The 18,154-nt window shown below is 39.2% G+C and overlaps 1 protein-coding gene across 1 annotated transcript; it reads right to left on the bottom strand.

Moving 5' to 3' along the window:
* Positions 1–1,923: 1,923 nt before the first annotated feature.
* LOC128367878 (organic cation/carnitine transporter 2-like) lies at positions 1,924–9,953 on the bottom strand. The gene is made up of 11 exons (XM_053328551.1): positions 9,744–9,953; positions 8,295–8,510; positions 6,904–7,007; positions 6,351–6,505; positions 5,923–6,094; positions 4,905–5,031; positions 4,724–4,830; positions 4,423–4,637; positions 3,496–3,678; positions 2,717–2,852; positions 1,924–2,026 (listed from the first exon to the last, which is right to left on the bottom strand). The coding sequence occupies exons 1-11, from the start codon at positions 9,951–9,953 to the stop codon at positions 1,924–1,926; spliced, it is 1,728 nt and encodes a 575-aa protein (XP_053184526.1).
* Positions 9,954–18,154: the final 8,201 nt, after the last annotated feature.

The following is an 18,154-nucleotide window of genomic DNA, read 5'->3' on the forward strand; positions in this document are numbered from 1 at the left end:
ATGTCTAAAAATTTGAAAAATGTGAATATCAAAATGCTGATTGTTAATATTTTGGTAGAATAGGCAGAGTCTCATGTGATATAATAGATACAATACAATAGATATACATTATGTTATATTTACAGTTGATTAATAGATCTATGAGGGAAGCAGCTCTATCTGAGACTTAAAAAGCTGCAGTTTATCAAACCAATTTTAAGACAAGACATCAATCTGAGTTAACCAACTAGAGCACACCACTCTACAGAGTCTGCAAATTTCTATTTTGTTGAACAAATGAAATGCTTGTCAGATAAAGGAGATGTGGTTGAAACCATATTTAGAGATTTGAATAAAGCATTTGACACAATAAACCATTAGGTGCTATGATATCAGGAATGTCTGTTGAAGTTGTAAATGGTTGTTTTGGATTACAAACATAACTGACTCTCAACAGTGATTGGTCAAGGCTGAACCACATGCACACATTACCTGGTGTGCTGTGATTTATGAAGAGAAAAAAGTGCATTGATGCATACTTGTGATTTTATAAGGCTGATGTTTTTGGTCCACACCATTTTTGGCTTTTGTACACATGTATATCTTTAGTATGGATCCTACACACTGGTACACACACTTACAGTGGCTGGCATGAACCCACATGGCTCTCTCCCTGCCCTTTACCACTGATGCTGTTGTCATTCATACCTGGAATGGTCATTTCTACTTAGGAGAGGAGACTGGGAGGAATTTGATTAATACATCACCACCAGCCCATTTTAGGAGTCAATTCGGCCTCTTTCTGGGGCCAATCACAGTATGGATCACAGGGTCTATTTGAAGCCTTCCAATTATCATATGGCATTATTTATTTAGCTATGCTAAACAACACGATATATTAAGCATTAAAAGTTAGAAATGGGAAAGCATCATTCATTAACAACAGTTTATTTATTGGCAGGAAAAACTATGAGTAGATAGTAGAATTTAAAATCCACAAGTCACTGTGGTCTGTATCTAAATGATCAACTCATGCATCAAAAATGCATCATAAAACATCATATTACAACAATAGATGACACTGTACAAGAGTTAATGGAAAGACACAATGTTCTGAGTTTTCTATCAGTGTCCATTAAATGATGAACATTGAGGTTTGGTTATTTATTATCAACGTATTTTCAATTGTGATTTATTATAATAACATTAAATATATACACGTCCTTATTCATCACAGTGGTCAAAAGCAAACATATATTATGTATAAACACAACACAACTAAAAAAAAGTCTATGTAATCATTTAAATTCTGATGCAGCACTGCTACTGCTGCTGCTACAGGAGGAAGATAAAGTTTACCCCTTTGAGTCTGTACAGGATTCACACAGTAAAATAAACTTTCGCATTCACCTTAACTTCATGTTTATGATTCCGATATCTGTCCTCTTTCACGTTTTTCATGCCGAAACTGATTGTTACATTAATTAATGTCATTCATGTTCATTATCTCAAATACATCAGTGTTCAAATTCATGAGCAGAAATACAGTAAACTAAATCTACAGCAAATGAAGTAAATTGCTGTGTGATTTAAAAAAAGTTCTGCCAGATGTGGTGTTAAGAACTAGTGAGTTACAGTCAGTCTGTAAGTCTTAATTTTCAGTAAAGCTATGCCATAGTTTTGCTTATTGTCTCAGCACTCTTTCCCCACTGTATAGAAAGACTATAAACTGTTGTTATCATCACCAAGGTGTCAGTGAATGCATCACTAGAGGCTCTGCGGGTCCTCGTTCAATGTTCACATGTTGCCATCTGGTGGACACATGATGCAACAACATCATCCCAACCAAATATCATTTTTCAAGTATGACATGGGTTTGCTGTGTTTGGCAGTTTCAGAATTGTCTGTGGTATTCTTTTTTATCTGTTTGTGCGTCAAATAGTCTTATAGGCGAGTCGTGCAGATGACCTCAAGTGCTGTTGTCTGGTCTTTAGATGATTTCAAATCATCCTTTGGAGGAGGAGTGGAGGTCCATGGCCACCTGAACCTGGAAGCCAGATGAAGAGAGTGTTATTTAGACTGTGCCTACTATAGCTTACATACATACATATTGTTTAATGACTTTCATCAGATATGTTATAGATTTTTGTATGTTTTCATACATGTATATTTTATTTTTTCTCTGTTGGTTATTCGGTGACAGGTGTTTGCTCTTTTTTATGTCTACTCTGTTTGCCTCTTACTGTAACATCTTTTGCAAATAAGCATGAGGTTTTAAGCCACACAGCCTGTGTTTGATGTGTTCACAGTGTGTTATTTGCTCAAACCACAGAAGGCCTTCACATTTTGGCTATTTGTACTATTCCTTCATACAGTATCTGAAATGATCCAAGGACCAAATAGGCTAATATAAGGTGTATATATGTATAACAACTTTTATTAAAGAATAGTACCACTAAAAAATCTCTGCTAATTTTGTTGAAACACATAGATTTTTAACAATAAATGCCACCCATTAGTTTGCGGTTGGAAAAGCAACAGCAAGAAATGTTGGAATACCTTAATATAGCTCCAATATGGCTGAACGCATAAAACAGCAAAATAAGGCTGTTATAATAAGTATGAATGAACTGAGGCAGGCTAAACCTGCCTCTGGAAAACAGCATACCCCCCCCCCCCCCCCCCCCCCCCCCAAACCCACATACAAACAGCCAACAGTGTGATATGACAGACTGACCGCTGTATGGACGGCAGCTGCTGGATGGTGTCAGGTAGCGGCTGTTTGAAGGTCTCCGGCAGGAAGATGCAAAGTATAACACTGAGCAGTGACAGAGCACCGACAATGATCCATGGCAGGAACTCATAGAACACATCTGAGGACAAAACAAGATCAGACCATGCTTAGACCAGTCAGTTATAGTTACAAGAATTGTTCGATACCCCTATTAGTGTCTGTCCATGAAGAGTTTTTTTTTTTTTTTGTCAATGTTTTCAGATGATTTCTGACTTCACCTCAGTCAGCAGTTTTAGGGACAATTTCTTCACTATTCAAATGAAATCTTTCCCCAGTCTGGTCAGTGGGTTATACAGAATGTTGGAGACAGATTTCTCCAAACCTCAGCAAATAAAGCTGACACAGTCTGTATCGTCAGTTACATCCAAGGACAACTGAGGGTATATCATTTGAAAATTTGTCTCCTGACACCAAAAGCCAGCCCTGGCTGCATGAGTAGAACAACCTCACAAAACCATGACGACACAATATAACATTACTGATTCTGTGTGGCATGCTACTACTATTAATACAACTACTATTACTGCTGCTGCTGCTGCTACAACAGCACATTTTCTGATTTTCTGAAGACCAAAAGACATTGCAAATAAGAACTTTACACAGATCAAACTGGTTAAAACAAATCCTATTTAAGGATAAAGTGAGTTAGACTGAAGTGATTAAGTTATACTGTATGTAGCCTGTACTGTTCACACTATGAAGTATGAACTGAAAGGTCTTACCCAGGTGCAGCAGGTATGGGGAAATAGCGGAACCCACTCTGGAGAACGTAGCACAGGATGACATTGCTGTGTTCCTGATGACTGTAGGAGACAGCTCACCAGTGTAACTGTACAACACCCCGATGCCGGCCAGAACCCCAAATTTACCCAGCAGTACTAGGGACAGGGTCAGAACTGGATAACCTACAGAGGGAATAGGATTTGTGAGCTAGTGACAAAATCGTGATTTAGTAAATGGTCTTATACTGTAGCTTTCATTCTTGATATTTTGTTCAATAAAGGCTAGATAAAATAAAGATAAAAACTGACCACAATTTAAACAGTCAGCAGCTGTGGCAAACTGACACATCCTGTATTCACAAGTAGCACATTATTGTGTGACGTAACAAGGCTTCCTATGTGTGATCATGTAACTTTTAGTGTGTTGAAGCAAAGGACTTTTTCACCACAGATTGACATATCATAACAGGAAAGCGTTGATGTTACTGACAACATTGGTGACACCATTGTTCTCCTTTTAATTTAATGCCCTTATTAATAGTTGACAGCAGGAAGTTGCCAGGAAAGAAAGAGATGAGGAGTGACATACATCAAAGGTCTCCAACTGGACTTGAACCAAGAATGTTGTGGTTCACACTCGCCTAGACCACCAGGGCACCCCAACAATAGCTCTGTGCTATTCAGGTGTATTAGTAAGCCGTGACAATGTGACAGTGAGCCGGCATGCATAATACTTAGAAACTGTCAAAATATCCTCCAGAAAAAAAGGAGCCTGCATGTCAATGCTGTGTGGAGTATCTGCTTTGATTATACCATCACTACTGTCTGCTTAATTCTTAGATAGCTATGTTTAGAAGAGAATATAAGACATTTATATTAGCTAAGAAAGAGAGCAGTGGAGGAGTAGCATGTGCTGGCTTTACTCACTGTGCAGAGTGATTTGGATGAGGAGCACTGCTAGCGCCCCCACCAGGGAGAAGCTAATGAACGAAATGCGGCGAGGAAGACTACGTGCTGCCAGCCAGCTGGCAGCATATGCTGGGAGTTCAACAACTGTCACCAGAAAGTAGTTCAGATAGGGGTTGCCATAGAGACCAGACATGTTGAATGACAATCCAAAGTAGCTGACATTCATAGAAAACCTGCAAAAGCAAGAGAAAAAAAATGTGTTACTGCTAGCAAGGAAAAAAGAGGGAAAGGTTCCTGAATCCCAAGTGCTTTAACTCACCAGATGAGCCACAACATGATTGAGATACATCGAATGTTTGTGGTCCTGAGCAGGTCCAGGAAGGTAAGGGACTCAGATTCAGACTTCTGGCAAGCTGCTTTTTCAGTCTGTGGAGAGACAGAACCTTCATTGGTCACTGTTCTTTACTGTGTGGGACAGGGCAGAGATGAGAGGTCCTTACGTTGGTAGAGAGGAAGATCACATGTGGAGCTTCCACTCGGTTCTCCAGAGCTGCCAACCTTAACACACGTTCCGCATCCTGCGAACGGCCATGAGACACCAACCAACGAGGAGACTCTGGAATCAGCCTGGTGGACAGACAGACAAACATAAAAGTATAGTACCAGTCAAAAGTTTGGACACCTCGTCCCATTTATTTCCACACTTTTGACTGGCAGTGTAGATCCTTTATAATTTATTAGATGGATGGGTTTGGGGAAAAATTCAGCAATGACTATATAGTAGATCATCCAGCTGGATCCATCGGTTAATCCATCTGTGTGTTATACAGATTCATCCTCATTCATTTATGGTGGAAATTATCTGAGAAACACAGTGAATATTTGTGAAAAATGTACAAGGTGCTTTGGCTTGTACTTTGGTGTACTTGGGTTTAAGTTTTGAGTATGTGCAGGAGGCACAATAAAGTGAAAACAGGATATAAAGTTGCGTTCCTTGGGTGAGGTGTTACAAAGTGGGCAAGGTGCTATGCTCCTGTGTGGATGGGAAACACCAGTGTTAAAGCTTATCAGACACACAGAAAAAAAATGTAGCAGTCTATGTTGTAGCGATTAGGAGGTAAACAACTAAAATATGGTGTCCATGGTACAACATAATCTGTCTGGAATGTGCATGTTTTTAATGAAGTTGCATTGCAATGTGGCAAAATATTGCAACAGGTTCAACTTTTGTGCAGAATGACCCTGCATGTTTTTGTCAGAGCCCCTTGTGTTAGCATCCTACACGAGTTCTCCATTTCAAATGAAATAAAGGTTTTAAAGGAGTCCATGAATGTACAAAATGGAGAGACATCACAGTTGGACAAATTCATCAGTAAGTGGACCCTGACATATTTCATCTTTTCCTGAAAGTCTAGTTATGAAAATGTCACCTGCAAATGAACTAATCCTTAATAATATAGCTGGAATAGTTCATAAGGTATGCAGATATATCCCACTAGTGTAATCGGGTCATCTTACCACCACAGGGGTAAACAGGCCAGGCCAGGCACGGCCATGATCAGTGACAGGTGTCTCCAGCTCCTAACCAGGTAGGCAGTGCCAGGCAGTAGCATCATACCAAAGACATAGACAAATGGCAAACCCAGGTTGGAGAAGAGGACTCTAGTGGAACCAATCAAGATCTCTGAACCTGTGAAGAAAATAGTATAAGAGTAAAGTATAAAATAATAATGCCTTGGTAAGTAGAAATACATCAACCATGTTCGTGAAAGCTTGACAAGCGAACAATAATTTTTTCTTCATTCTTGAAAAGTTCTCGATTGGCTTGAAGGCACTGGATTTGTATGTCTATGAGGTCCAAAATAAAGGAGATGGAATTTCTGAACAATAATAGTAAGCACGCAACAGGTGGAAAGGAGATTAAAAGTCAGAGGTGACACACATACCCAAAACAAATACAACTATGTAGCTGGCGATTTGTCCCAGGCCCAGCATGAAGAAGAGCACAATAAAGACGGGCCAGGATGGAGCAAAGGCCACTGCGCTGCTGAAGATGCTAATCATGAAGGCGGCACCAAAGACAACAGGTTTCCTGCCAAACCTGAAGTAAAAAACAAGATAGAATGTCAGAAACATGGTCTTCTGTACAGAAATTTATGTCAAAGAAAAGAGAAGACATTGTTGGTAGTTAGCATGGTGGCCATCCAAGTCAATGGTAGTCCATGAAAGTTGAATTGATTTGGAAAGTGCATGGTAGATATATGGTGTAGGTATCTAGAATTTAGGATTAACATTAAAACCTTTCAGCAAACACGACATCACAACTTTTCCAACAGTTTCATTTTCCATGTGGTGTAACAGAATCTCATCTCTTTTGTCAGTGCTCTGTTAGTTCCAACTAGTAAGATATGTTATGGCAATATGTTCTATATCTGCTGATTCTTTAGTAGCTGAGACAAGCATGGGAGACAGTTTGAACTGTAATAGACTGTAATGTACCGGTCAGAGATCGGTCCAGAGATGAAGCATCCGCACAATCCACCCAGGAAGTAGGCAAGAGAGGTCAGAGGCTGTTTCCACTGGTCACTGCACACCAGATTAAACTAGAAGACAAGGGACACAAGGAACTGTAGCAGATATCAAAGCATAAACTGGATAAAACAGCTAAAAATGCAATATGGAATAATATAACAAACATAAAACATATGCATACTGTTCAAACACGCTTTGCTTTTAAAACAGCAGCAGTTATTACAGTTTCTTTCAGTCTTTTCATGTATTCACAGAGTCATTCATGATGTTTAACAGCTGGACAAAAGATCTCTGCTACTTCACTGTAAAGTCTATTCTCAGTGTTTGTGCACTGGAGGCTTCAAGTTTCCACATTGCACATGTGTAAATTGCAAAATGGACCACGATTGGCTCCAAACTAGTTATGATGTCATAAAATCATGCTCGTAGGTACACGCCCCTATACTCAGATTTAAGGTGAACACAAAGAAACTTTCAACTTTCAGCAGATGTATGTGAAAACAGCCCTTTATGGGGCGAATAACTATATTTGGTAATTTCCATAAGCATCTAAAATAGCCTCTCCATGCCTCTCTGTGAAGTTGCAGAACCATGTGGAGTTTTCATATATACTTTTTTGGTAAATGTTTTACCCTAGACTAGCCATATATAGTAACTTCCTTGATTTGCAACATATAAATTAAAATGTTTGGATAAAAGTCAACAATAATTCTCTAGGGTTGAAATTGCACACACATCATTCTGCACACTGAAGCTGAAATGTCTTCCATTTTCTAGTAGCTCTCTTATCACCATCCATAATTTGTTAACATTTCTTCTTTTTCCATGTACTTTATGGAAAAAGTTAATCATCAGCACATAACACAATTGAAATACAATGAGGGACTTAAATATTGTGCTTTCATTTACATTTATGAGCGTAAATGGATTATCATTGGGTCATCTGTTATCATACAGTATTTGACAGTGCGGGACACACATCTTAATAATTTTCTGATTCTGAAATGAATTTAAAGTCCTTTTGAATGGAGAAGTTTGGCCTCTGAAGCTATGGCATTACATCACACAGACTGATGATATAACATAGGAGACACCAATCCAGTCATATCCAGTTTCTCATGGCTGCTTCCTAAAGTTGTTTGAGGCAAATCAATGATTGGTGGCCACTGTGAGAGGTCACAACGTCCAAGTGTTTTACAGACAAAAGCTGTTCTGACTAGTCTGGATTCTTATTTAGCATGCTGGAGTCTAAACAGTAACACAAAGTGGGTGGTGAAAGGGAGGTTCCTAATATTGAATTCAGTAAAAACACAATATATAAATAGTCCATAACAAGAGCAACAGCAGTGGTTCAGTACCTCGGTGACTGCAGTAGATTGATAGTGCTCAGCACTGTAGGTCCATCCATCTTTACAGCCCTCCTGCTTTAGGCTGGAGAGGAGGAAATCTGAACTTGGTTCAGTCAGGTTCAGGATATATTCCAGGTTGGGTGTGTAACCCAGTGCAGAAAGGTTCTGGACCAGGTCCAGCTCGTACCGGTTACAGCTGCTCTTCTCCTGCTGCTCGCCCACATGCTTGACACAAAACATACTCATCATTATATCACCTGCCCTGCAGAGACAGCCTAGGGAGGTAGGCCGCATGAGTTCAAACTAGTCCAGTACTAACCAGCACACGGATCACATGCTGGATACATTACGAGGCTATACAGTAAATTATTTGCTGACCACATTTACAAGTATTTGAAAACCTTAGGACTCAGCATTCAAATGGATTTAAAGAGATTTTATCACAGATTTCTTTTTATCACAGTTGACCTGTATAACACGTGAGACTGATTAAAAAAAGCCCTTTCTTTCAACAAGGCTAGTTTGTACATTAAAATAACCAAAAAGTAATGAATAAAGCAAAATGACTTCACCTTAATCCCAATATTACTGTAATGTCAATGCTGTGTACACCACAAACAAAATTTCATTAATGTCCCTCATATTGGAGTGTGGATGAGAGTTCAGTTGGTGGTGATCACAAAGCTTGAGCAGAGTATAACATGAGATAAAAAAAACAACCTAAAACTATCTACATGACCAGAGTCCACTGGGAGTGTGACTGGGATTTTTTTTGCTTCAGATTCCAGTGATAGATGGGTCAGGGTTGCATTCATGCTTTGTAACTCTCCTTAATTAAAACCTATCAACCTACCAAGTTTTGCATCAGCGTCTGAAGATGCATACAGTATAGTTTTCACCGATTATTCATCACATATTTGAATGATATTTTACACGTGCAGCAGGTCTGTATAGACGTGAACTCGACTGTGAAGAAAGCAGCATCATATTTTTATTATACATGCGTGCAATATTCTATGTTCCCAATTTTTCTTAGATCTGGTTTGGTCACCACCAAATGCTCCACTTTCTGGTAGTGTACAGTGTATTTTCTATTACATTCTATTAAGTTCCAGAGACGAGGGGACCTACAGAGTGTTGGGTAATCGCTTTCTGTGGATGTATGACTACAGGTGACCCCTTTCATATATAAGCAGTCATGTGAACGGTTGCTATTACACACATATTGATTATTGCCACTTCAAGTGTGGATCAAGTACATGAAAGGAAGACAATAGTACATTAAATTAGGGTGAGAAACGGGTTAATAAATGGAAAAGATAATAAATGCTGAATTGTCATATGTAATAATCATTTGTATCAGTTCACACTTTGCAAATCCAAGTCAGTTTCATTCACTTCAATCAATCACTATCAAAATCATTCAGTTTGAACAGACCCTGATTCCAGTTCTTGTACCTGTACTGGAATGCTGGCTTGGATCCAAGCCTGGCTCAGGTTGCTGTGGGTAGGGATGTGGCAGTGGTGGGTGGGACTAGCCAACAGGAAGATGACGGACAGGAGGTTGTATCCACATGGAATGGAGGTGAGACAGAGCAGGAAGAAGATCCTCCTCTGGAACGGGCCCCAGGTCCCCAGGAATGACACTGTCTGCTCATAGTCCTGCATTGTACTCTATTCTATTCTATACAGTATTACGATGATGATAATGATTACTGTCGCTACTGAGGGAACTATGACAATTAGGCTATGACTACTCTGCTATGATTATTACACTATAATATTACTTCTTATAATATTACAAACATATGTTCTCTCCTTATAACAATTCTCCCAACACTGTAAATTCTACTTACTATAATAAGTACAAATACTACATATCACTTATACTAAAACTATGAATGCTCCTGTCACAGCAGTGTCAGTGCCTCTCTGCAGGATCTCTTTGTGGCCTCACACCTCCTTTATCCTGGCAAGAAAAAAGGACTCCACCTCTCTTGCTCCCCCTCTCATCCTCCTTCTCCTGTGATTCTCCTCCTCTTCCTCTCAAAAGTTCTTATTGAAACTACTTGTCGTAACTCCTCATGTAGAAAAAACAAACAAACAACTCACCTCGTATCACAGAAAGAGAAGGCTGAGGGAGAAGAAACATTGTGTTCACTTTGAAAGGAAAAAGTCATTATTACTGTAACTGTGTGTCCTGATGGGTGTATAGAGAATAAGCAGAAGCTCTAAAGTCATACAGTCAGATTCAAAACTGGACTGGTTCTGAAAACTATGTGAAATAAAATCCAACCATGAAAAACTCTATCTGATCACTGATTAACAGGAACAGTCTTCTTAGACTTAGACAGACTTCTTACATAATGTACATGGATTTAACCTTTATCTTTCTTTCCCTGTGAGTTTATTTTTATTATTATTTCTCCTTACTGTCTAAAAATATAACATTACGAAGTTTACTGAATAATAATACATTACAAAAAAAGTGCATTTAGGTCAACATTGCACACTTTAAATATCAGAAGCATATCACAGGTGCTTATATTATGTGAATTTGTCCAGAAACGTGAACATTTCACATCCATGATTTGCATTTCGCAGACAGCGCCTGTGTTTGCTAACACTATATATGCTGTAGCTTTCTAGCTTCAATTGTTATCTGTAGACTATATTGATTTCTGTATTCTCTTCCTTCCTCTCTGCTCTTTTCCTTGTTGTGTTGTAATGCTTCATTTCCTTCCAGGACATCAACAAAGCCTTGACTTAAGATAAGCTTGATTTGATCTGTAAATGGAGACTCACGGTACACTGTAAAAAAAAAAAAAAAAAAATGCAACTTTATATCAGAGGACAGCAGTGGGGTTGCCAGCCAGTTACTGTCATTTTTACAACAACCGTAGTTATTCACTGTAATTTGAGAATATATGGAAATGCTGCATTTATTAATACAATAACTTAGCAGATGCAAGTTTTCCAGTATAATGTAATTTCTGAAAGTAAATTACCCAGTTGTGTACATTTTCTGTATTTGAAGGACATTGACAAATAATTTGCAATATCTTGACACCTTGAAAAATGGTAAAAGTTTATTTAAAATATAACTTAAAGTCACAATACTATACTGTACATTCTCATATAAAAGTCCATATTCAATTAATGTTCTCAAATAAGTCAGATAAAAAAACACAAAAACACTGAGTGGGTTGAATTACTTAACCAAACAGCTAATATGATTTTGAGAAATGATGACATAACACTAAAATAACCTCAAATAAAGGCCTGGTGTCCTGCCCCAAAGGTAGAGAAAGAAATTACCCCCCCCCCCCCCCCAAAAAAAAAGACAAAGTTAATTTTATACATGATTTTTTTATACATGGTCATAAAACAACACAAAAAAGCTGATATGGAGATAACTTCAGGTCCACATCCTGATCCATCAGAAGCTCCAAGGAGAGGCATGTACATGTGTATAAGGCCTGTCTGGAACCTTTGAATGAACTCTGGTTGCCCTCACATACACAACTACCTTCAATGCTCACCATCCACACCCACTAGTCATTTCTTTTATCCTCATATGACACAACTCTTACTTTGAGATCCTCATGCAGGAGTCTCGTTTGAAGAATAAGAGGGACAGAGCGTTTGAAATAAGAGTCTCTGTAGCTCCCTGCCAGAGGAAATAAGTCAGGCTGAGTCAGTGGCTTCTTTTAAATCTAAGCTCAAAACATACTTTTATATCACCGTCTACCCTGATCTCACCTGGTTCTAGTTTTAATACTGTTTCATGGGTTTTACTATCTCATCTTATGTTTTCTTTTATTCTGATATTGCTATGCTTTTTTCTGTTTCATAAGTTCACAGTTGAACTCCTTCAACCTCCCCAGCCTCCTCCTGTATTCATGTTCAGTTTGTGGTGAATGTTTCTTTTTTAATGTGTTCATATTGTGTATCTCCGCTCAAGGACAGTTTCGGTGAAGCTGCTGGGATTTGTTCCACAGCATCACATGTGTAGACTCACATGGACAAACTAAAATCTTGACAGAGTGATCTGATGCTTAACCCTACAGGCTATTTCCCCACAAAGGTCAGTCATGGGGCATCCTGGTGGCTTAGTGGTTAGATAAGATAAACTTTACCCCTTAATACTAAAAAAAAATCTGACTGACATACTATAGTTTGTATCTTCGGAAACTTTTAAGAATAAAGACTGTGATTATTGATTAGCTAGGAAAACAGTTTATTTATCAGTAATTGTTTGTTCATGTGATATATGATTTATTTGTCAAGTTTTTACCTAAATACATCACATGATACACAATACTAATACTAATACTAATACTAATACTAATACTAATAATAACTCCAAAGGTCTAAATCTTGTAATTAAATCTACATGAATCTATTTTATTTATTATTTTTTTATTTGGGGTTTTATTTGGGGTTTGTAACAGATTTATATTTGGATGAATTCATGGAGTAATTAAGGACCTTTGTAATGCATTTTGCACAGGTTTGAAGTGTCAATAAAAGGTTGTTAATTTAAATACTCAGATTAAATGTAACCAATTAGAAGTCAGTTAAATGATCCATGACTGATTAAAAGGGCAGTTAATGGGATGCAGCATCTAGGACAGATTTAGTAAGGAGGGATTAAGTTTAACAATGTTTTTATTTATTTATTCTTTGGACAAAATATCAATACAGAATCCCAAAAGAACCAAATGTTTATATTTTTTATCTTGTGTACACAAGATGAACAAAAATCATTTTCACCATGGGTTCAAAGCCTCGGTGGATCCCAGATACTGTCAATTCTTTCCCTTTATTAGCGGAAATGGAAAAAGCTATCAAGTTGTAAAGTAAAGGGTTGTAAAAGAAAGCTCTCGTCACCTAAGTCTTGCAACTTGGATTGTAGACATGATTTGTTGGGTTTGCTCAAAGCAATAATTACACAAGTCTCTGTTAATATTTGTGAAGACCTCTAATCTAAGGCCTGCTGTGATAGGACTGAAGGTAGGACATGACGTGTGTTTGATGTTTGGCTATTAAAGCTTCAAGTAACCAACGTTCTCTTCTCCTCTAGTTCGGTGTGTTATGTAGAGTCCTTAAAATACACATGTTTGACATTAAAACTACAGGTTATTAGTGACATTTGGTCTCAAATTGTCCTCATAACTCAACATGTTCCATATTCCCCTTGCTATTGTGTTTCTGAGAAGGCTGCATGTGTTTGTAGGCGTTGTCAAGATTTACTGGTTCATGAGAGGCGCCAGCTAAGACACTGTGAACTGAAGATGCCTCATCACATTTTAACTGACCTTATCATATATTGTCACAGTGGCAGTATTGAGCGTGCAGTAAATGATCAAACCAGTTTAAAGTTTCCAGTTAAGTCCAGTTCTCACCTTGTTTCTTGTCCCTCTGATGACCTCAGCAGAACCAGTTTGATCAGGTCAGACTGACTCAATGTTTTTCTTTCTCTTCAGATAATCTTGAAGCTGCACTCAGATTTTTCGTGGTCACAACTACTTAAAAAAACTCACTTTGAGTTTCCTGGAATGTGATTGAGACAGTCCAGACTTATAACAAGGCTCTGTGGCAAGCATAAAGGTCACTCATCACTTCTTGTTAGCGACACAGTCTGCAAATTCTGAATTACAAGAAGAGGGAGGAGAAGTACACCAACACCATCTGTGTTACCCATCCAAGGCTGTGAGTGAAACATATTTTCAGTCACAGCCTTGTGGTTACTATGAAAAAGTTACTATGTTGATTATAAATATATGAGGGAGTTTCTGCAGAGTAGAAGGTCAGAAGTTCTGTAGCTGGGTGGATGTTTGGCAACTGTTTCCATTTCTTCCCATTTCTTCCCATCAACCTGCCTCACTGTCCATATAGTGTCAGCTTCATTTAATGTTATTCATGAGTCAACATGTGCCTCCATCTGCCACCGTTTGTTTGTTTTTTTAAGGTATATTTGTTAGGGCTTTTCGCCTTTAATGTACAGTAGAGAGAGACGGGAAACTGGAGAATGACATGCAGGATAGGACTGCTCTGTGCTGGATTCGAACCAGGGGCGCCTGCAGCGAATACTATAGCCTCGACACATGGGGCGGGTGCTCTACCCACTGAGAAGAAAAGGTGCACCAACAAAATAATAAAAAAATGAAATGAAAAAAAGTAACACGACGCATTTGACAAAAACAAGAAGGGTCTGAAAGATGTGGACAAAATAATAAGAACACCATGAAAAAAACATAATAAATAAATAAACAAATAACTCCATCACCATAATAAATTACATATATCTATATAGCTACAGTCTGTGTGTGTGTGTGTGTGTGTGTGTGTGTGTGTGTGTGTGTGGTGTGTGTGTGTGTGTGGGAGCTGGGGGCAAAATGGTGAGGATAACTCTGGCTGGTACTCCAGAGGTACAACAACAACCTTTTTTTTCCTTTTTTTTAAATAGTGTGCCTACATGTTAATGGTAACAAGAAAAGGACGGTTATGTAAGAGCCATTAAATGATTAAGCTTTTCTGCATTTTTTCTTATTGTCAACAAATCTCATGTTCAGAGACAAACCAACAATGAACACATCCTACTTATATAAGTATTGTCCATGATCTATCTTATTCCTCTGTGCAGTAAAGTTCTGTTGTTGTCCAAAAACTTTTAGAAACACTTCAATGAGCCACACTGCTTCACTGTGTGACATGTTACTTCATCCCTACAGACAGTGATGGCAGAAACACCTCCAAAGACTAACAGCAGTGATTGTAATTCTCAGCAGAGCAGTTCTTTGGGAACACAGTTCAGTTTAGAGCTTTGTTAGCTTGTTGTGCTACGTAACACAACCTCTTGACTTTGTGCTACATTATAAACACTAATGAAAATTAAAAAACTATAATAACCTTGATGCACAGTGGTGTCTAGCTCAGAGAGCTGCAGTAAAACATGTAGCAATGTCAATTTTGGGATTAAGAATGACTGTGTCTTGTGTCATCCACCACTCGCCTGCCCAGAGCAGGTCAAAGGCCTTATGTTCTGTAATATTATGTCATTTTATCTGGTGAAGCCATACACTTTTCCATTATACAGTTCTAACACTACTTGGCTCGACTCGACTTGATCCCGCTCACGTTGAGGAGGTACTATGAAGTAATGGAAAACGACATGCCTGGTACCAAAAACAAGTAGAGTCGAGACAAGTAGTGCTTAGACCTGTGTAATGGAAAAGCCCCATTATAAACCTTGCTGAAATCTCACAAACTGCTATTTCTGTTTTTTTGGATCTATTCCCAATTCCTGACTTCATGAAAGACAACAATGGCTGATGCAACCTTTGGGAGAGAAGACGGAAGAAAAGGTTAGTAGAGAGGTTAGTAGATCAACCTACAGACCCCGGATGTTGATAACATGCCACCACGGGCTCGGAGGGGAATAACACTAACGTATCATAACATAATATTGGTGAAATGAACTAGTTTCGCGGCAGATAATGCGCTATATAGAGGCTGTGCTATGGCGCTCCGTGTACTCGCATTATAAAGATATACGCAGCGCTCCACTGGAGCTAATTTCGTCCGAACGACTCCAAATGACACCAAAGTTGTCTGGGTGAGTAAATGATTGTATTTTATGCTAGAAATAAGGTCCAGGTTGTAAAAAACAGTAATTATCCTTTAAGTTGGAATAGGCTGCCCAATGAGAGGGGGCTATGGAGGAATTTTCCTGAACTCAACAGCCAATCAGGTTTTTCGCCTCCATCATGAGTGACAGATGCTAAGACTATGTTTCAGTGTTTCACGTATTATCCTATGATTAGGTCAAATCCATATATCACCATCAAATCCATGTATCACTATCTTAACCATATATATGTGTGCATCATGGTAAAATGTGAGAACAACAAGCGAGACGAAAGGTCAACAGTCGTACCAGTTGGGGATGTCGGAACAAGCCCTTTTAAAGAGTTGGTTTTACCATATCTATATCCCGAAAGGAGATCAGATGTTAGGTTTCCAGGACATCTGATGTCGGCTGACATGACCTGTGTGTCAGGTTGACCTGACCCACAGGTTGACCAGACACTAAAAGACTTCTGTTTTCAGTCTCTTACTTTAGGGTTAATGAAGTTAAGTAATCAAGTAATAATCTTTACACTTCTGTACAGTTTTTCTGGTGGTGGCATAAATCTGCTTGAATGAATAAAGATCAATGAGTGATTCTTACCAACATCTGTCATGCACAAAAGCATTTTCTTTACACTGTTAACTCTCTTTAAAGCCATCTGTAGGCAGCAGTTATCTGGAATGATGTTGCACATTGTCAAGACACAAATACAAATGCCAGATCCACTGGTTACGGGAGAGGAAAAATAGGGCCCTTGCCATCTGAGTAGCACAGGAGGTTACATGAATCTGTAAAGGTAAATGGTTAGTTTTATGTGACTTGTTGAGGTTAAACAAGGTTTCTGGAGATTCTTTAAAAACCATATGGGGGTCCTTAGTGTGGTGGTCTCATGTGAAACCCCTTAGAGGAAGTGGTATCGGTCCAGTCACAAAATAATTCTTGAACGAATAATTCTACCCCAACCGGTCGAGGCAGATGGTCGCCCACTCTGTGTCTGGTTCTGCCTGAGGTTTCTTCCTGTTAAAAGGGAGTTCGGTTTAGAATCTGCTCTATGTGTAAAGTGCCTTGAGATGACTTTGTTGTGATTTAGCGCTATACAAATAAAGATTGATAAATTGATAGATTGATTGTTATTTGCTTGCTGGGATGCGGATGAGCAAAATCAACAGTTGCCAGCAGTTTGCCAGAGAGTGAATTAAGGTCTTGACCTAGTGCAATAAAGTACATTGCGTTTGACCAGAGGACATTCTTCAGGGCCTTCTCCCTGTTGATCCCACCCTAAACACAACCTATCAATGAGCAGAGTGAAGGTCCACTCTAGGATTTTAGTGATGCATTTTGATTTTCTTGAATAGTTTACCAACTTATCCACTTATTCTGACCACAGCCAATGAACTACACATTTTAAAATCCCCTAAGAGACTCTTTTAAATTATGTAGACCTTTAGGGTCTCATTTGACTTATCAAAGTTACATAAAAGTCAAGATGTACCGTACCGTCCTCTTCCGCTTATCCGGGGTCGGGGTCGCGGGGGCAGCAGCCTAAGCAGGGAAGCCCAGACTTCCCTCTCCCCAGCCACTTTGTCCAGCTCTTCCCGGGGGATCCCGAGGCGTTCCCAGGCCACCCGAGAGACATAGTCTCTCCAGCGTGTCCGGGTCTTCCTCGGGGTCTCCTACCGGTGGGACGTGCCCTGAACACCTCACCAGGGAGGCGTCCGGGAGGCATCCTGATTAGATGCCTGAGCCATCTCATGTGGCTCCTCTCGATGCGGAGGAGCAGCGGGTCTCCGAGCTCCCTCCAGATAACTGAGCTTCTCACCCTATCTCTAAGGGAGAGCCTAGCCACCCTACGGAGGAAGCTCATTGCGGCCGCTTGTACCCGCAATCTTGTTCTTTCGGTCACTACCCAAAGCTCATGACCATAGGTGAGGGTAGGAACGAAGATCGACTGGTAAATCGAGAGCTACGCCTTTTGGCTCAGCACTCTCTTCACCATGACGGATCTGTGCAGGCTCTTTAATATCGCATGTGATCTCATAAACGTATAAATGACGTTAAATGCTTGAGAGCTGTATCAGAGTCCGATGTTTTATTTAAAAAGAATGCAGGACTGATGTAGGACAGTCAGCAATTTTTAATTAAAACAAATAAAACAAAGTTACAGAAATAAAAATGAGGAGAGAAACATACATTATCTCAACCTGACAATTTTGCTATTTGTGTCATTGTCAAC

This window comes from Scomber japonicus, chromosome 11, assembly GCF_027409825.1.
Source record: "Scomber japonicus isolate fScoJap1 chromosome 11, fScoJap1.pri, whole genome shotgun sequence".
Taxonomy (NCBI): Eukaryota; Metazoa; Chordata; class Actinopteri; order Scombriformes; family Scombridae; genus Scomber; species Scomber japonicus.

Excerpts from the sequence above, each read along its gene's own strand:
- LOC128367878 (XM_053328551.1), bottom strand. The coding sequence starts at position 9,953 with ATGCAGGACTATGAGCAGACAGTGTCATTCCTGGGGACCTGGGGCCCG. Across the intron at positions 5,032-5,922 it reads GCCTGTTTACCCCTGTGGTG|GCTGATTCCAGAGTCTCCTC; the intron begins GTAAGATGACCC and ends TCTGTCCACCAG. Across the intron at positions 2,853-3,495 it reads CCCATACCTGCTGCACCTGG|ATGTGTTCTATGAGTTCCTG; the intron begins GTAAGACCTTTC and ends TTTTGTCCTCAG.